This window comes from Phoenix dactylifera, chromosome 8 (assembly GCF_051530095.1).
Source record: "Phoenix dactylifera cultivar Ajwa chromosome 8, Ajwa_hap1_PhDact_Kaust_v1.1, whole genome shotgun sequence".
Taxonomy (NCBI): domain Eukaryota; kingdom Viridiplantae; phylum Streptophyta; class Magnoliopsida; order Arecales; family Arecaceae; genus Phoenix; species Phoenix dactylifera.
The window spans coordinates 18,196,760-18,217,873 of record NC_143197.1 but is presented as its reverse complement, the minus strand read 5'-3'; the positions used below and the strand labels follow the sequence as shown (position 1 = coordinate 18,217,873).

The following is a 21,114-nucleotide window of genomic DNA, read 5'->3' as shown; positions in this document are numbered from 1 at the left end:
AAATATTTTGCATTTATTAAAAAAAATTATTTTTTTTTTAAAAAAAATGCCTCTTTAATGAGTTCGTCTTAGGCCCCCAAATGTATTGGGCCGCCCCTGCGTATGTGATTACCATTTAAAGTTTAAACAGGTCTAATACTAAAGTAATTGTTTTTTAAAATGCTGCTATCATATAAGTAAATACAGCGAACTGCAAACTATACACAGGATTTTGAATTTCATCTTCATTCAGGATCATAAACATGCAGATTTTTTGATGTTCGGAAACTTCAATCTACAAAATTATACCTGTGGGAGTAAAGTGGGAAATGAAATGAGAAGTTTTTTCATGTTCAAGTTAAGAAAGTCAAGGGTCGCTTCCGCAACAACAGGGTCTGAAAACTCCCTGCAACAACAAAGAAAACAAAGTAGGTTGTTAGAAACAACTAAAATAGTTAAATACCCGTCTAATACAGGAATAAATTGTTGTTGTTGTTGTTGTTGTGTGTGTGTGTGTGTGTGAGAGAGAGAGAGAGAGCTGATTAATCAGCAAGAAAGTCTGGAGTTAATCCATAAGGTATTTCAGACCTATCAGTTAGGTTCAGATACAAAATCAAGATCAAGATCCAAAATTTAACCGACTTGGATGTGATGCTGACATAACTGATTCTGAAATCTGTTTGCATCAAAACTACTCTCCTACAATCTATGTCTATTCCAAATTGAAAAGAAAATGACTACAGTATGCCTTGAAGTGCCATGAAATAAATTTTAGGCATTATGGATAACATATGCAGTATTTAAAATTCTAGTGATGTGTTTTTTCAGTTGCTTGGATAGACAATGTAGATAGAATATTTAAATCCATTATCAAACCAAAGTATTAAAAAAAAAAAAAATCTTGTACAGAAGCAAGTATAAAAGATGTACTGAATACAGTTCATTTAACTTTCTTGAAGTAAGTTTGATAAGAGTGATATAAGCTGTCCATTATCCATCATATGTAAACGGCATTCTACTATGCACATGTGCATGTTTGCATGCTAGTGATATATATATATATATATATATATATATATATATATATATATATATATATATATATATATATATATATATATGCGCATATATGCATATGTATATCTTTGTATGTGTATTTATGTACATATATGTATACATGTAAATCTATGTATATATATAAATAGATGAATATATGTGGATACATACATACATACAGCACATTTACATACATACATACATAGATACATTATACATACATACATATATATATATATATACATATGTATGTATGTATGCGTATATATATGTATGCATGTAATGTATATATATGTGTATGTATAGATCTATGTATGTGTGCATATATATGCATGTATGTATTTATGGATGTATGTACAAATATGCATACAAGCACATGAAACCCATGAATCATGTTGATCAAGTCAGAATCAACCACTGGTACCAGCCAAAGCCAAATAATAAGATATCTTGATTTTAAAAATTAAATAACAATTACATAATCCAACTCATACATAACATTCATTTATACATAAGCGTGCAAATGGATCGGGTCGCATTGGGTCACCCCGACCCAACCCGGTTCCTTGTTCGGATCTAATGTTAGACCCAGACCCGGCCCCATAGAAGATCGGGTCGGGTCGGATTAGGTCAATAGTTAAAATTTCTGACCCAATGGGTCATTCGGATCCGATCAGGTCTATATATAACCTGATCCCAACCCAAAAAATCCAGGTCTGGGTCGGGTCCAGGTCAGATCTCTGTAGTTGTCATTCCTTGTACTTAATTTTTTTATCCTATTCCAAGGTTAACTGGGCTTGGCTTTGGGTGGTGGCGGACAGTGGACTGAGAAAGAAATGTAGAAGGGCTATGAGATGAAGAAAAGGGGTGGGGTTGCATTTGAGAGGGCCAGGTAGAGATGTATCCATGGTCCTCCTTTTAAGGCTTTAGCTTCGCAGTCACATTTGATCACCGCATGGGTGCAACCTCTCTGTTGGGTCACCATCACCCCAACAGCAATCAGTATAGTAACTCGGCGGGCCTACGTGGTTACAGCTGAATAGGCCCATGATTCTCCAACACCATAGCCTAGATAGTGCAGGCTACAACATCAAAATTGGGCCTAGTAAGTTCCGAACCTTCCGAGACCAATGGTGTATCGGGTTTGGGTTAGGTCAGGTTATAAGGTAGGAAACCCAAAAATTTTCAAAAATCAAATGGGTCGAGTTAGAATTTAGTAAACCCAAATCCGACCCAAAAAATAGAATGGGTCCAATTTTAGAACCTGACCCAGCCCTATGGATCCTTTAAACCAGGTCAGATCGGGTCTAATGGAGTCGGGACGGATCGGGTCACGGGTCAACCCAACCCGTTTGCAACCTTATTTATACATGAATACATGTATACATAAACATGTATAAAATTATGAAGTCTAATCATTATACATCAACATGCAAATAAAACTCAACTTCAATGGTTTTGAAGATTCATCTCCTAAGAACCAAGTGGCCATGAAATATTGAAAAGGATGGTAACAATAGAAATGGGTGGAAAACTCATCGTGGATTATATAAACTAAGAACATATGCAATGATTATGATCTTATTGTAAAACACATCTAAAAGGTTTGTAAGCTTCCAATCCAGAAATCAAAACATAGTTTGTTATAATTGAAGACTATCCGTCTGGTACCCACTTAATGCATAGTCTAAGAAACTTCAAGACCTTTGCCTTTTCACATTTTGCCATTTTAGATGTTGCAGGTCATGATTGACAATGTGATTAGATGCTCGTTGTGTAGTGTGGATGGAGAAAGATCATGCTCAAATTCTCCTAAAAGTCTACCTTAACATATATAGGCCAGCTATGATGTTCCAGTGGCAATGTGAACCATCCAAATGACGATCCACATTGTCAATGGCAACCTTCTTCATCTAAAAATCCTAAAAACCAAAAATTCAAATGGTTGGAGTCTTGGAGATATCTTGCCTACACATCAAGTGGTCACAAAATGGATATTTATTTAGTATGATAAATGGTAACCTATAAGCGTTTAACGATTTATAAATTACCATAATAAGCATCAATTGTCATTTTGGATAGCCACCATAACTTTTCTCACCATGGCAGAAATATGTTAATTGGGTCATAGAAACATTTTACACAAGTACATGCATATAAATATGCATAATGTATACATATATGCATGATACAAGGATCCTACCCATGACCAAAAAGCTGCATATATTCCAGACAACCAAGCTCTAGGGCAAACAATTTATAGTTATGAAAAAAAGAAACCCTCCAAATTGGAAAATGGCACTAGAAGCCAATTTAAGCACTCTTATTTTACAAGCTGCACTCCCTTCATTTCTCTCTCAGAAACACTACAGAGAAAGAGATAAGCATGAAAGGTGCGTAATATAAAATCTAAAGACAAGTTCCAGTAAACCAGTGCACCTAAACTTAACCATTGAACACTAGGTTCAGGTATCACATGCATCAATTCATACCAAGCACTAGCATATAATTGCATCTATTACGCGCAGTGCATGTGACACCTTGAGTGCATGCGTCTGACTTAAGGAAGGAGTTGATAATCAATGACTATTTGAGAGGTGGCACCAAACCCATCTAATGATGAATTAGTTATCTCGGATTAGATTTTTTTTTTTTTTTGTTTGTTTGTCGGAACTCATGTTACACTCCCACTTTTTGGGGAGGGAGAATGAACTAGGGCACATATGTGTTAACAAACAGAGTTTGTATAGAGATAGGCTTGATCGGCTATTTGATGTTCGAAAAATCAATGGTAAATGTGCAAATTAGATAATGACTAGGTTATTTTGAGATAGAAATATAAGGCTCGATATTGGAAAAACATGATGACAAACCAATCTTAGACAGTGTATGATGTTCTATTGAGATAGTGGGGAGTGCCTTTGACAAACTAATAGGTACCCCATTCTATAATGAATGCACTCTCCTGTATCAGATCTGAAAAGAACATGAAGAAGAGTACTGTTCTATAAAGAGGGTGTATTGACCATCATCCCAGTCAGCTCTAGGGATTTTCTGGTAGAAATGAATGACGGAAAGTCAGTCATGTAGAAAGTCAGACATGTATTAGCATTTACTAATCAACCATTCGAACTTTTTTCTTGTTAAATTTAAACCGAATCAAGGCTTTCCGTTATACCCTTCGAGAAAGAATGAATGCTCCTCCCAGTGTGAACAATTCCTACCAGTGAGAAAACCTCAAATTTTTACCGCATAATTGAGTAGTAAGTTTGACTGAAACCAAACTGATGCCTCAGGTTGTACTCATGTAATTTTGGTCAAATATCTAAACTAAGAGATGGAGAAAAGGGCTTTCATGAGTGAGTTGCTGCATGTTGTACTTGTGGAGACTAATCTTCATGATTAAAGGCAGGAAGATATTCAGCAACTTGTACATTTTTTACGCTCGAAATGCACCCCTATTCACTAGCTTCTCATCTAATAATGGAATCCAAACATCATGAATCAGTATACCCACTACTCCTGTAATTCATCACCTCTAGCTAGTCTCATCTAATACTTAATATTCAGCAATTTCCCCTCAGAATCACTTGAGCCTTCCAATAAATAATCAATATTGATGGATGATGGAAATGGGGCTCTTTGAATCCTGAAACCAAGAGAAATGCAAACTCATCAAAGGGGAAAGGAGAGTCTCATAAACAAATGTATTGCTAACAAAGAAAGCTTAAGAACATGGAATGTTGTACCGAGCTGAACCACCCGGTCTGGGGTGTATCGAGCAAAACCGAGGTAGAGTCTGGACGGCTCTACCCTTTGGTTTGGAAAATATTCAGAATTGCTCCAAATCGGGCAGGTTGGAGCGGTACCTGTGCGAACCACCCGATTCGCACCGATACGGGGTGGTTCGCAACCCCCCTTCCCCCACGCAAAGCAGCTTCAATAATAGGATGGCCTGAGAAGGCCTCTCGTGCCTTTTTCTTTTTCAAAAAAACCCAATAATCACCAAAAATCAGTAGATTTCCATGATTTAAGGGCACATCCAACCCAAAATAAGGTAATGTGGCTCTCCCCCTTCTTCATTTCTTCAATTTTTTCATTTTCGGAAAACGGCAATAACATGAAAAATAGAGAAAGATCATGCCAAAATTTCAATTTTCACATTTCATAATATATTGTAGATCTATGGATGATCTATACAATCCCACTAAAATCTTTATTTTTTTATTAAATCTATAATTTTTAAATTAAAAATATATATTTGGACTAAAAAATAAAAATAAAATAAAGTCAAAAATTATTGTAAAATCAAAAAATGTTTAGAAGTATGCATGCTACTCTTGACTAAAATTTGGTGCCAATTTATTCAAGTTTAGACGCGATCATACGTGTAGGCCCAATTTTAAATAAAATTGAAAAATAAGTGGCCTTCCATGCAAGCCTGTGGACTGAGAAAAAATATATATAGCATCATGGTAGAGTGTTATACGAATCTGAGCTCAAATTAATTTTTTGGATTTTTTATATTTAAAATTTTATTTTTAATCTATAGAATTTAACAAATATATAATTAATAAAAATATGAAAAATTAATACTATGTATAGATAATTCAAAAGTATTTTCTAAAGTAGAAAATATATTTTTACATCAGAGAAAAATTTTACTATTTTAAAATAATTAATAAAATAACATGTGCTCGACCAACTTACAGGAATGGATCAATCCAGAAAGAAAAAAGATCCAGCATATGATATGATTGAGAACATAAGCAGATGCTCTTAGATCGGCACTACTGGGGGTGAAACTAGTGTAACATAAAGTTCAAGAAAAAAGGGGTAACAAAGTTGAAGCAGCCCCTGGCTGGTCATTACTCCGATATATCCAAGTGCCGCAAATACCCAGAGAAGGTCCAACAGTTGAAGAAAAAATACTTCTGATTTCACAGTAGTAAAACAGAAGGCTATCCAAAAGAGGGCGGAGGAGAATCGCCAAGCACCAAAGCTACCTTTTTATCACTCCATGGAGTCAAAGGAAGCCTCTATTTCAAATGATAAGGAGGTGCAAACCCAGTCTACCATTTAAGCGAGCCTAGATGACCAGTGGTAGCTAGAGAAGGTGGCCAGGCAAAAGGTTCAAGTCAGGCTCTAGTGTTGGGGCACCCAATGCAGCTCCAAAAAGACCTCCTTAGTCAAGGAGGCCGTCAGTAGAGGCGAGAGCCATATTACATCTATGTTGGAGATCTTTGGTAGCAAAAAAATGAATAAGTCCTTTACAGAGATTCCACCGAGCCACCATCTATGGCCTAGATCCACGTACCTTTCCCATCAAGGATGCAAAGTAGCAAAGGATCAACACTATGCTCGTGAAGGACAAAAGGACATGTAGCAAGCTAGTACATCCTGGTTTCACTTCAACCACATCATAGTAAATTCGATAGGCAACACATACTATCGATCTACCATCGCCTCCATACAGATTGCCGGTCCAGGTTTGGATCCTTCAGGACCAAAGGATATATATGGTGAACTCTTTGATACCAATAAAAAGGAACTACATAAGTGGATTACCTCCTACTAGAGCAAGTAGGGCAAATATGGACTAACCGTAATGTGTAATGGTTGGACCGATCCCAACATATGAAGCATCAACTTTTTGACATATTATGATATGAAGACCTTTCACAAGTCTGTTAATGCTTTTGATCAGGCGCATGACGCCACGTACATCCTAAGATTGATGGAGCATGTGAGATCAGGTAGGAGAGCAAAGCGTTGTATAGGTGGTCACTAATAATGGATCACAGTACAAGGTTGTCGAGAAGATCTTGATGGAGCGACAGCTACAAATTTTCTGGACTCCATGTGCTGCACACTATATCGATCTCATGTTGATGGAGATCAAGAAGATTTGTAGGGTGCAGCAAACCATAGAGACAACCTAGTCCATCACCAGGTTTATATAAAACCACATATAGACCCTAGCACTAATGAGGAAGTACACAAAAAAGGAGATCTTGAGACCAGTAGTGACACGGTTTGCTACTAATTATATTGTACTTGATAGCTTCCTTGAGAAGAAAGATGGCCTGCATCGGAAGTTTGTCAGTGCTTAACTACCCAAATCCTAACACTGATGAGAAAGTACATAGAAGAGGAGATCTTGAGACCAGCAGTGACACGGCTTGCTACTAATTATATTGTACTTGATAGCCTCCTTGAGAAGAAAGCAAGCCCGCATTAGATGCTTGTCAGTGCTCAGTAGGAGAGCAGATATACGAGGGTCGACACTAAGGAGAGCTACATGGAGCACTTGGTGACGAGCTAGTAGTTCTAGCAAAGAGTCGAGATGATCGTGAAGGCTATCAAGCCATTATTGGAGACCTTCGAGCCATGGACAACAAGAGATTCCTCCAGATGGACTTTCTGTATCATATAATTAGGGGTGCAAATGGGTCGGGTCGGGTCGGGTCCTGAGTGACACCCCCCCCCCCGACCCGGTTGAAGATAAGGTCGGGTCAGGTCGAGTCCGGGTCCAAGTCGGGTCGGGTTCGGGTCCGAATCGAGTCCGCTTTCTTTGTGCTTTTGGAAAAAGATTTGGGCAAATCTAATTTGGTCATACCATAATTATGAGGTGCTGGGTGACCCATGACTTGAAAGACTTACAATTGACCTTCAGTCAGAACTGATGACCCATGACTTACTAAGTCAGTCTACAATCCAAATTTCATATCACACTTTTTTTATCTATATGACTGATTGAATGGAACTTGGTGTCTCCCAGCTCCCCTCTCACGAGGACAAAAAAAATCCCAAACCTTCTTCCAAAATCCAATTCCATTGTAGAAAACTGGCACATGACCCATATTCAATTCAGTGTTCCCTCACTTTCTCCCTTCAAAAGTTAAAAGAAACAAAAACCAAAAAACAGAAGGAAAAAAAAAAAGCTAGCTACCAAGACACCAGAGGTATCAACAGTGTAATAGATCGAGAGAGAATCCTGACGGGCCGAGGTTCCTTTGGATTCTGTGAACCTATGCTTGTTGCTATCCTTCCACACTTGAACCCTACTCCCCTTAGGCCTCTAAGGCTTTTCCTCCTCCTCTCTCTCTCTCTCTCTCTCTCTCTCTCTCTCTCTTTGGGTCTATTCGGGTCGGGTCGGGTGTGTTCAGTAAACCCAGACCCACCCCAGAAAATGATCGGGTCCAATTTTAGGACCCGACCCGGACCCGTGGCTCCTAAAATTCGGGTCGGGTTAGGTCTACGCGGGTCGGGTCAGGTCGGGTCATGGGTCGACCCGACCCATTTGCAGCCTTACATATGATGGTCATGGCAAAGGCTAAGATCAAGCAGACAGATCCAAAGCATGCCCAGCAATACATCAACATCCTCGAGCAAAGGTGGGACTATTAGATGGATATAAAGTTGCATCTAGAAGGTAAGAATGTACATTGAAATACTTTTCATTGAATACTCTTATATTCGTAAATATTTTACTAAAACAATTGCATACTGTATTGGCAGCTTACCGTTTGAACTCAAGGTTCCAATACACAGTCTTTGAAATTGATACGGACGAGCCCCTCTGCATAATGCAATCTACAAGATAGAACCTGATCCAGAAGTTGTAACCCAGTGTCTTGAAGAAGTAAGTTAACTCATGTCTTCAATCATTAACTTAAAGTTCTCTTTTCCATAGACAAAAATATTTCGAGAGGGCTCTAACAGCTTTGACAAGAAATCAGTTGTGGCAGGCAAGAAAACTATGATCCATGTATACTAGATATCAACTACAAGTCTATAACTATTACTTGACGGTTTATAACTATTACTATCCTATATATAATTTTTTTAAATATTTTTACAGCTGAATAGTGGATTCATTTTGAAAGGTCGGCTAGAAGCATTACGCTGCTAGCTATCCAGATCCTCTCACAAGCAGTCTCCTTAAGCGGTTGTAAGCGTAACTGGTCCACCTTCGCCCTTATCCACATCATGCAGAGGAACGATCTAATACAGAAGCGCCTCAATGATCTCGTATATATCCACTACAATCTAAGGTTAAGACTGAAGTGTATTCAGAAGAAAGTGGAGCTGAAGTATAATGATCTACTCAATAATGATTTCATGCAGCATGAGGATGATCCCATGATTAGTTGGCTTAAGGGCCAACGTAGTAGCCAAAACTCAATTAGCTAAGATCGCCTCCACAATCGGTCAGTTTTATAGCTAGAAAGGCTGAGCTAGATATGGAGCAATGGGCAAAGCATAACATTCCACCCTCGTATTTAGTCGATTAGCTAGAGGGGTCAATGAGGAGTCAATCATCAAGCAGCTCCATGTCTGAGACATCCTCCCAGACATGGTTCGCCGTACTGGCCCGAACTGGACGGTACGAGGCATACCGTACTATAACGGTACGGTACTCGATAGAATAGCGTACCGAGTGTCAGTACGCTGAAAGAGACCATATCGTACCTTACCAATACAGTGCTAGTGTGGCACCGGTACGAAGTCCGGTACCGAGACGACGAACCTTGCTCCCAGAGATATGATCGAGAAATCCTCAGACGAAACCACTACGCTATCTAGTCCACTCAGTCAGTAGGGCATCATCCATCCTCCCAGCATGTCTAGACAAAGAGTATGAAGGAAAAGAAGGCAGTTGCTCAACCCAGCATGAAAGAAAAAAAAAAGGCAATTGCAGCCTCGTTGGAGAGGGTGAAAGAAGTGTCTATTCACTCAGACTAAGAGATCAGAAAGAGCAACGACAATAGTTCCAATAATGACGCATCTGGCGGCCAAAGAGGGAGTGGAGGACATGGGACCACCATTTATGAGACAACCCCAAGATGATCCTTGAATTATCAAAGAATTCTAATTTACTTCTGCCATGCAAGATAGAGACCATAGTGCACAACCTAGAGCCCACTAGAATACCATTGCATATAAGAGAGAGCTCCTCGAGGTCATTCAAAATATGATGCTGCTGCAAATGACCACGTATGTAGAGTAAAATTCTTGGACATATTAGGTTCCGAATCATGCACCAGATCCTATTACCCACAGGCAGACTACAACCCATATGTGTACGAATATGGTATATTTGAGGCATCGTCTTCCAGTAGCTACTATCCTATGCAACGTAGAGCACCTTAGAGGTCAGATTTTGCTAACAACAATTCGGATGAATCCTCCTACAGCCGCGGTATCAGATAAACGACTTCTCCCAAAGCCAAAGCCAGAATATCGAAAGGTCAAAGAATAGTTTTGACCTAGGGCACATACCTTATGTGATGACCTTAGAGGACTATCACACTGCGTGGATGGAGCATTAGTGCGATATGCCCCCGAACACATAAATGATCCCAACATCTACGAGAGATATCAATACTCCACCAAATTTTAGATATCAATATGTATGTTGTACTTAAAATGCATTAAATTGATTGTATGTCATTTATCTCACTAATTTGCTTTACAAAAATATCGATTGATCGACTTTAATTATATTTCATGATAAAATTATGGTCAATTTAGGGTCAAGGCATCAAAAAACAACAAAACACATCAAAACACATAAAAAAATCAAATTAAGATTAATATTACTCACAAAACCAAAAAATTGAGAAAGGCAAAAAAATTGAAAAAATAAAAAAAACAAAAATAGGCATGTCGTCCCATGCATACCAAGTGTCGATAGTTCGATACAGTACCGAAACAGTACCATACAAACCAATACCTGGCTGTTACAGATCCCGATACTGGTTCAACCTACCTTGCTTAAAAACATATATTTTCTGTGCCTCCTTACCAAGTAAATCTCAGGCATTATGGCATGCCTCTCATGTTGCAACAAGGCATGAACTTGGCAATGGTTTAAAACTTGATGATGGATTCTTATCTATTTCCTTCCTCTTTTTGGACAATCTCAAATACTACACCCAACTCCCCCTTGAAGCACCAATGGTTTGACATTCATGTTGTGTCCTAATTTGAGTAGGATTTTACTTTTGGAAATGGGCTTGGCTTCTAGACAAAAGCAAAATTATATACAGTATTACTTGGCATGTCCAACAGGTCATAATTTAGTCGAACTATAAACAGAATTTGATAGATGAAAGAACAGCATTAGATTCAATAACATCATTAACACAACCATCCACCTGTATTTCTTCAAAAAGTTGAAGGGAACCTAATGGAGTTTGAATTTCCTAGAATTCTAAGTAGCAAGCAAGCAAATGGAATGCACATTTAATGGAAGAGAGAAGAGAGAGCATGTGATAGAGTCAAGGTTTTAAATATCACAGTGCGGAAATATCCCAAGTTTTCCGTGGAACGAAACACCTCGTATACCAATACTCAGGATGATGGATGTGATGTCTTGTCCTAGTCCATTTTCCGACTCATCCCGTACTGACACTTAAGACAGTGCCCTATCCCTTGCAATGGTGGGACGCCCGGCACTCCTACCAAAATTTAAAACCTTGGGTAAGTCCAATCTATTTTAGTCAAATCAAAGAGATTAGTCTGTTTAGAAGTTGAATCAAAGAGTCCAATATATCTGAGAGTCGAATTAGAGAAAGATATAGAGTCCAATTTGTTTGGGAGTTCTACGAAAGGGGTCTAGTCCGATTGAAAAAGAAAGAAAGAGAGCACATGTGGTAGTTAACACAAATGAGAAAGTTTGTGGGGTAATTCATGTATTTTTTAAGACAAACAGGAGAGGTATTCTGATATAAAAAATGACAAACAGAACCAAGAGAGAATATTCCCTGATTTCAAATGTTTCATTGTATATAGTATGCAGTTATGCCCTTACAGTTCTAATGCGTCCTGAATTCTACCCAAGTATCAGGGAAGCCTTAGAAGCTATAAAATCCTTGGCAGTCAAAGCTTAACCACGGATGCTCAACAGAAAAATCTTAAGTGCTAAGTTTTCTCTTGTATGTTGGTATTGATTTCATGATTATATCTGAGTTCTTAGCATTGCTGATTCCACCAAAGCAAGTTGAAGATTTAGTGGCAACTACTAGCTCTCCTTCAAGAGGAAGTTGAATTCTCTACTTATCAATATTGTTGTTCCTTGTTTGCCAAATTTATTTACTCTTGTGAGTGAGATTACAGAATATATTACTTGAGATATTATTTGCAAGAGATACAATGATGCTTCAAGACCCATAACTGTGAGATCCTAGAGTAGTTCTTTCTCCGCATTGTTCCCAATAAAAGAATCCTTAATTAACAAGCCTTACCCAATCTATATTTGCTGGGACAGCGGATCTATGCATGAGCAACAAAATCTCAAGCTGATTTATGAGCAATTTTTAGCTTGACATTAACCCTGCAACCAGTGGTGCCATGTTCCCAGCTAGCACAACTTTGGGCAAGAGAAGGTCATGCCATGAACCCACCATTTGGGATTAAAGATAAACTACTTCATTGGCTATGCAATTTAAGCTCGTACAGCCATGAACCAGCCCTTTCAGGTTTACTTTAGACTTGGATAGAGTCAAAAAAAATGAAAGGGGAGAGCGCAGATTGTGATGCAGGGAACTACATTTCTCTCTAAAACATAGATATAAGCCAAGAGAAGTATCGGTTACACAATCCAAAAAATGCAATTATGAGCAGTGCATGAACCAAATAAGTAACTCCCTTGTATGACTGGTAAAACAGCAATTGCAGACAATACTTTTTCGACCATCCACAGGCTTAAAAGAACAAATGTACAATACTCTTACATAATGGAGAAATATCATTACCTACTTAAGCATGAACGGAAAAAGGTCCTTAAACTGGGATCAGCATCATGTAGAACCACTTCTCCAAAATCAAGAAAAAATTGAAGGATAGTCTGCATCAAAGAAAATGCTTGGATTGATAAAATGGATACCATTTGTTTAAAACCATAAGCAAATAATATAGATGTTTGCAACTTGGAGTAGCACATGCAATGTAAAATGATATTGAAGTAGTTTAAGAGAGTGAAATATTTTCATAAAAACAAGAGTTTCAATTTTGAGATTGAGAAAAATATTAAGCAAAAAAGTTGAAGAATTCATTTTCCTTAACAATGATGACAACAAGAAAGATAATCAGTGGTCAGCTTGAGCATCCAGGGGATTTAAGTCATTTATGATGATAGGAGAGATAAAAAGTCTCACTCCCCCCCTCTATTCCACCCTCGCACTCCCTTTAAGACAATCCTACTGGATGCTGCGGGAACTTCCAAAACACACCCTTAATGAAGTAGATAACCAGTTGGACTAGTTTTTCTCAGGTATCTAATGGATGTCTCTCCCTTTCCCTAACCAGCCCCTATCAGAGCAAGGCCCATGGCAAATGGTTTGCTACTATGAAAAGTTCCAATGCTATAGAGACAAGAACATGGATGAAAGGTCACACTAAGCTCCAATCAAATAAGCATGAGACAAAAGGAATATATACAAATCTTTTTTTTATTGTTGATGGAAGGGGATGGAAGAGGAAGTTAACAAACCCTAGATGGAATATATGCATATCAAACCCAAAGTCCAGAAGGCACACCTCAAGAATCTCTAGCTATATGAAAGTAATTTCTTTGCAAGAATAGGATAAAAGATCGAATGCTGTAAATAACAAGGAACAAGGTGAGGCAGCCAAATAAATCAGTCAAGACTTTAAGAATAGGGGGCATAATAACTCGGTCAAGACTTTGAGAACAAGGGATGTGCTTGGCATTAGGATAAAGTCAACGATGTGAGATGGACATTATTGTCACTCTTCTACCATCTAGTACTTATGGCAGCAAAGCAGTTCTCCATCACAATCGGAGCCAAACAATCAATTTCATTGGTTCTTGGTAATTCTTGGTACCTTGGAAAATAGATGATCTAGTAAGGCTTAAAGCAGCAAAATCTATCAGTGCACCACAAATTAGATGGATCCAAGCATTGCTAAATTAAACCACATTGTAGATGGATAGAAAAGCAGACCAAGATTACAAAGCAGAGGTACAAGAGTAGAAGAAAGCATCAATTCCCTTCTTCTCGAAAAGACCTTTTTTGAGAAATTGTGCAGCATGCTTCTAGTAGTTCTTGGGGGCATGAGAGATTTGGTTTAGAAAAAGACATGGTGTTTTTGGGTGGATTTAGATGATAGATGAGGGGGTAATTTAAAAGGAGATCGACAAAGATGAGCAAAAGAGAAAGAAACATCCCAACCATTCATAGGTTACAGTGAGAAAGGTAAACAAATTATTAAGTGATGTGGCAGAAGTGCACCACGAGTAGGTCTCCTTGGCCTATTCGCGTGTGTACCCTAGCACTCCTTGACCTAGAATGTTAATAGTACTCGAATATGTAGTTGCACACATGCACCTGCCTTTTGCACTTTCATTGTTCTCCTTTCTTATCCCCTTCATGTTGTCATCCTTTTTCTTTACTTTTTTGTCCTATAGATATTCAAAATCCACTTGTTCCTCTCATAGTTTCTTTAGTTCAAAGCTGGTTGTGTATTTTCTTCTAGGACACATTCACTGCTACATCATCCAACACTAACAAAGAGAAGATTAGTTGAAGAATTTCCACATTCCTAAGTTTAGGTTAATGGCATATAAAAAGGGAAATAAGCCTTAAACCCAAATACTCTCCAGGTAACAATGATATCAACTTTCAAGCTCCAATAGTGAACGAGAAACAGCACAAAATCACGCATCCACATACATAGGTACTTCGCAATATGCTACAAGATGAACACCATACAGAGTCACGCATAGTAAAATAGTTTCTTGAATTAATCTCAACAAAAATGTGGAAGCGACGAGCCAATATTTCAACATTCTCACAGATGATTAAAAGCCAATCGAAACGATAAAATCAAGAATATTCTTGAAAAGGGAAAATTTAAGCAAATCCATTGGAACCCACAAGCAGTAGAAGGCCATTGGAGGTCTGGGACTGCGGCAAGGCGGTGATGCATCGGTGGAAAAGCTTGTTGATCTGCGGATATGCCCGAGCCACCAACTCCTCCGATCCTCCCTCCTTGCAAATATCGTATATCTTTCTAACCTTCACCACATCAAAGAAAACCCAAAAGAAAAGCTAAAAACTTCGGCAAAAAAAAAAAAAACTAAAAGAGGAGAGAGGAATCGAGCCGGACCGATTGGAGGAGATAAGGATCTGAGGCGGGATCGCTGGCGGAGGAGGAATCCCTGGCGTTGGCCGAGAGTGATCTCAGGTGGAAGTCCCAGTCTCCTTCCTTATTGCCGGTCGTCGCCATGGCGTCTCTCTCTCTCTCTCTCTCTCTCTCTCTCTCTCTCTATCTATCTATCTGGAAGTGGGGGAGATGAGATCCCGTTGCAAGCGCCGAGGCGCGACTACGCGTCCTGCTCTCTATCGGCTCGGATTTTCGGTTTTTCGGCTCGCAACTTCTGTTCGGTTCGGGTATGACCCTGCTTCGAAGGAGGCTATTTTATTTTTATTTTTTTCTTTGGTTGCCGTTGTTGCATCCTTCCATCATGAGCCCCCAACATGTCATGAGCCAACCCATAGGCTCCCCAAATACCTGGTCATCTATAAACCAATTAACCCCAGAGGACCAGGCATGGTTGGCCATCTTAGTATTGTCCTCTCTAAGAGACTGATACAACTGCAAATCTTTGAAACCATACATCATATCCAAGCAGTTCATTATGACCATGTGAAGGTTGGAAGGGATGGGCTGTCCCATTAGAATCTTTAGAAATTTTCATTTGCAAGGTGTTTCCAATTAAGAATCCCTTTGTACAAATAATTTAGAATATAAAAATTCTTTTAGTAATTCTACCATATGCAAGGTAAAATGTGAAATCAGTGACTACATACCGGCAATCATCGACTTGCAACTAATGGCTTTATAAAAATTGATTGTCATGCCCACTATAAAAGTGGTAGAGCATGAAAACTTCATCTTAAAGAATGAAAGTCCAAGTTACATGAAGCTTGTACAAGAAAAACCAATCTCCCAACACTGACATGTTGAATGGGTTAAAGTTAATGATTAATGGCTGCTTCCATCTTTGGACCACCGATACTTCCATTAATTAGGATTTAAGCTTACAATTAAGCATTTTAGAATCTTTAAATATATTTTCTATAACATATCTTATGCAATCAGAAGAAATAGCAGTATTTGATGATTATATTTTAAACTCCTACTCAGGAGTTTTAAATTTTAGGATATTTATATGGAGTTTCTACATATCAACTTTTCTCTATAGTATATATACACAGAGATATTCATGTGTGTGTATACATACATATATGTATGTATGTATATATGTATGAATGTATGTTTGTCTATGTGTGTGTATATATGTACATATGCATGCATGTAGTAACTTATCGACATGTTTAACCTTAGAAGTAATTACTCGACAAAAGTTAAAAGCTTATATGCAATTTGAGATAAATGGGTTTTGGTTTAACATTTTGTTGCATTTTGCGCCATGATGATTATCATACAACAAAATGAAAGTATTAATAATCACTTCAAAATCCTTTTCGGAAGAAAATGTCACACATCTAATTTAAAAAGCATTATCGTAAGGCTCTGACTGAATTTCGTGGAAAGGATCTTTACGAACATTATATGTGAAGGCAAACTAAACATGTTTTGTTTGTCAAGTTATCTTGAATGGTGTGGAAAATTCCTATACAAAACATATTTATATTGATTTTTAAACGGACTCCAGTAGTCAGGTTGCTCGTATTTGTGAACCTATTCATATAGGAAAATATATCAAAAGAAATTAATAATAATACTTTTGAGGGTCAATTTATAATCTAATATGTAACAAAAATAAATAGATCGAATCGGCTAATTGAAGAGTGTACTTAGAGTAGAAGGAGAGTAAAACTTAGGGTTCTAATATCATGCATCACAAGGTAAACACAAAATGATAAATATATATTATATACGAAATTCAAGTTTGTATAGTTTTGGTTTATTTAATTCTTATCTAATTTGTATAAACAAGATGGATTGTCTATATTCAACTCAAATGATTGTTCATAGATCTTCTTGTGTCACACCTTATCATTAAGAATGTGTTACTTTATTTTCGGAGAAAAGATACCTCAACTTTGGCATTTATTTGATATACATATTAATTGATTTTAATAATCTTAGTGAATCACATTTTGCAATTTTAATAATCTTAGTGAATCACATTTTGCAAACTAACACAATAATATTAATATATTATCAAAATATTTAACGATGCAGTGGGCACTTTCATGACATTATGTAGCAAAATAAAACAGTGCAAAAAATGGAACATATTGCACTTTTTTGATAAATCATGATGATAACATAGATTGTATTCATATTATGAGAGAAGTATACCTGCTAAATGACATGAGGTTTCAAAAGCACATGATCTTTTAAAAATTACTATTCTAGCATGTTTGCTCTCTTGCGAGAGATGGATCACAAGCTTAGGGCTGGGTCAATGATTGCATAAGCATGGCACTAGCATTGGATAATCGTAAAGAAAGATAAGGAAAAGGAATAGTAGCATAAGTCCAGCTGCCTTGATCTTCGAGGACTTTCACTATCATAATATCATTTGATCAGAAGAAGAGAAAATAGGGTATAGCTAGGACTACAAGTCTACTCTATTGTTACATATAAACTAGAGTCGTAGTAGAGAACTAAAGCATAGAATTCAAAGGGTAAAAGCAACAATAATTTAAGGTTAAAGATAAATATAACTAATTATTTGATTGGTAGATGGCTTTTTTTTTTGGAATTATAATTTAATATTTTTAAGTGGCTCTAATTATTTATTGGGATAGGTGTCACTACATAATTTTTGATACTTGTTCTTACTAGTTTGTATCATATGAGTTACTATTATTATGTATGATGGTTATCTTCTCTCCACTCTACTTATATATTTTAAGTAGTGCTACAATTCCTTCCACTTTATAGGTAGTGGTAAGTAGGTGTAACTACTCGGTTAATACTTGTTCTTATTAGTTTATACTATGTGGACTATTATTGTTATGCATGATAATTACCTCTCTTCTACTACTTTATATTATGGATAGCACTACCACTTCTTCGTATACTAAGTAGTGGTAGCTATTGGTTAGCTACCCCTTAGTTGTTGCTCCATAAAAGGCCTTATCCTAGGTCGATTGTTCTCATCCTCCTCGATCTACACAATAGTCACTTAGCCTGCACTCTTAGTATTTCATCCTATACTTTCTTTGATGTATCGGCCATCAGATCACAGTCATCGAATTGATATAGTGTAAAAACAACTGCTTTAGTCCACATGTCTATCTAGAGATTTGCCCAACTATGAGTCTCCAATATTGCAGGTCAGGGGGATACTCTGTAATATAAGCTTGACTTGCAAGCTTTCTTTCTCACTTAATCTAATGGGGAAGTGAATCTCTAGACTTCCACCTCTCTCTCTCTCTCTCTCTCTCTCTCTCCTCTTCTAGGCATGTAGATGTTTTTGTTTTTCTTGGGATACTTAAGCCCTAGAACACTCTCCTCTTTTATAATGGAGGGGTCACCTCCTTCTCAAAGTTCTAAAAGGACTAAAGTAAGAGAGATAAGGAAGGGGTATTGGCATTCCCATCATTTTGCTGCCCTCTTTTCTGGAGTTCTAGATGGACTTCTTGTCGGGAAGCCAAGGGGTGCTAATCCAAGGGGCCGCCCCTTCTAAATATGGGCACCCCATGGGCGATGCCCTAGAAGGCAAGGGTATGAACCTAGAAGCAACCTCCTCTTCCTTTAGGCACCCCTATCTAGGGTGCCAAATTAGCAAGGGCGACGGGCACCTACCCTTGTTCTTTGCCTTTTCACTTGGATTGGATCCAAGTGACCTAAGGTTGACCCAGATCCAATCTTACTTAACCCGACCTAGCCCAATTCTTGTATCTAAATTATTTTTCTTCCATAATCTCTTCTTCAATTGAATCTGAATCTCTCTTGATCCCATCTATAAGATAACAATCAATTAGAATCTTCTTCCAATTAACCTGGAGACAAAAGATATATATTAAGTATGGTATTAAAATAGGCCACTCAGGTTCTCACTCACCAAAGACCTACCCCTTCTAGAGTATTGGAGATTCAATGAATCAAAATATCCAATATTGTCTAGGATGGTATGTGATATCTTGGCAATTCTTGTTTCTACCAACGCATCTGAGTCTGCCTTCAGCACTGCTAGCAGGATTTTAGATGATTTTCATAGTCGTCTATCTCCGAATATGGTTAAAGTATTGATATGCACATAAGATTGGCTTCGAGACATTTTGCCTCATCTTGTAGGTTTAATTTCTAAAACATCCATAAATTTTATCATGTACCAGTACTAGTGCTTTAAACTTTGAGATTTTTCATTTTATAATTTTTTATTTGTAGATGTTCCACCTCCTCATACAAAATACAAGGTTGAAGATTACTAATGATTAGCTTATATTGGTAAGTGGTAACAATCATCTTCATTATTATATTTACATTGTTAAGAATATTGTGCTTTTTATGCATAGTTAATTATATCTATTATCTTTTTCCATAGCTACATGGGTGCTTATTAACCGGAGCCATGGAGGATAAAGATGCGAAGCATTGTTTCTGCCGAGCGAGTGATCTTTTAGATGTAGTCGAATAGATGGAGGAAACTATGGTTCACTGAACAAATATTATGTAATTCTTATGTGATGCTGATACATTCTTACGTGATGCTGATATTGTGAGTCTGTGACTAGTTTTATTGATGCTAACTTTTTTTTAATAACCGAAAAACAAATGTCAGATGCTGCTCCAGTGAGTGTGTATGTCCTTTCTCTTTGTTTTTCTGTTGTACTTAGTTTGTGTTGCCTTTTCTGGTATTCTTATTTTGTTGTTTGTCCTTGGGGCTTTGAACTTTCAATAGGCTGCACAAAGCCAACTTGGTTTGGGAGTTTTCATATTGTTATTTCTTAGTTGGAGTATTATCTTAGCTTGCCTTAGCACATATACAGAAGCGATATGCTGCTTGCTGCTTCTGGTTGGTGATATAAAAGATGTGTCGTACATAGGTTCTGTCTTTGAAATTCTGTTGCTGCAGCTTCCGTTGTATTTCAGAATATGAAAGATTATATTTTCCAAAAGCACAAAGAAAGTGGTAACATTTGACCCGGACCCGACCCGGACTAGACTCAACCCGGACCCGATTTTTTTGAATCAGGTCTGAGTTATACGTGGATCCGACCTGACCCGAATGATCCATTGGGTCAAAAATTGTAGGCGTGGACCGATCGAATTTTCCACCAGATCGGGTCTGGGTCCAAAATTAGGACCCAAATAAGAAATCGGATCAGGTCGGGGTCACTCGGGACCCGACCCGACCTATTTGTACTCCTAGGATGCAAGGACACCTCACCCTAGCGTACCCCCTCCTTCTAATTATAGAGGAGGGAGGCACCACCTCTCTTGAGTCTTGAAAGAACTTGGCCAAGGATAAGGATGAAGAGGCATCCTTACTAGGACGCCCCTCATCTAGAGTCCTAGTGGACTCTATAATTATGGAGGAGAGCGAAGGGGCAACGGCCATAGGGGTTGCCTCCTACTTATGATGGCACACAAAATGCGCCCCCTAGTGATGTCCTAGAAGGCAAAGGTGCTGCCCTAGGGCCACCTCCTTATCTTTTAGATGTGCCTTAGCTTGGACACTAGTAGGGGCGTCGGGTACCTTCCTTGGTTGGCCACCCTCACTTGGATCCAATCCATGTGACCTAAAATTATCCGACCAGTCTTACTTCATTCAACCTAGCCCATTTCTTGTATCCGAACTACTTCTCTAGCCCAATCTTTTCGCCAATTAAATCTAGACATCAGTTGATCTAATTTGAGAGAAAAATCAATTGGAATCTCATTCTAATTGATGGGGAGAGAAATAGCACATACTAGATACATTATTGGGATAAGTCACCTTAGGTTTCTTTTCAACAAAGACTTTTTCCTTCGGGTCCATTTAGTTGCATACCAGTGACATGGTCCAGGATGGGTATGTAGTGCTCATATTGTATTATTAAGTATGTTGGTCAATAGGAT

At 38.0% G+C, this 21,114-nt stretch overlaps 1 protein-coding gene across 9 annotated transcripts in view; it reads right to left on the bottom strand.

The window, feature by feature from the left end:
* Positions 1-15,606, bottom strand: part of LOC103720838 (AP-5 complex subunit zeta-1) — a 53,397-nt gene extending 37,791 nt beyond the window's left edge. For 4 of the 9 annotated variants that reach the window (XM_008810763.5, XM_088702954.2, XM_088702953.2 and 1 more), the window contains exons 1-4: positions 15,175-15,606; positions 14,943-15,083; positions 12,798-12,889; positions 289-385 (exon numbers count right to left, since the gene is read on the bottom strand). In XM_008810763.5, the coding sequence (XP_008808985.2) occupies positions 289-385; positions 12,798-12,889; positions 14,943-15,083; positions 15,175-15,294 (450 nt within the window). In that variant the 5' untranslated portion in view covers positions 15,295-15,606. The remainder of the gene's footprint in view (positions 1-288; positions 386-12,797; positions 12,890-14,942; positions 15,084-15,174) is intronic. The other 5 variants (XM_026809895.4, XM_088702958.2, XM_088702955.2 and 2 more) reach the window with 3 other exon arrangements.
* Positions 15,607-21,114: the final 5,508 nt, after the last annotated feature.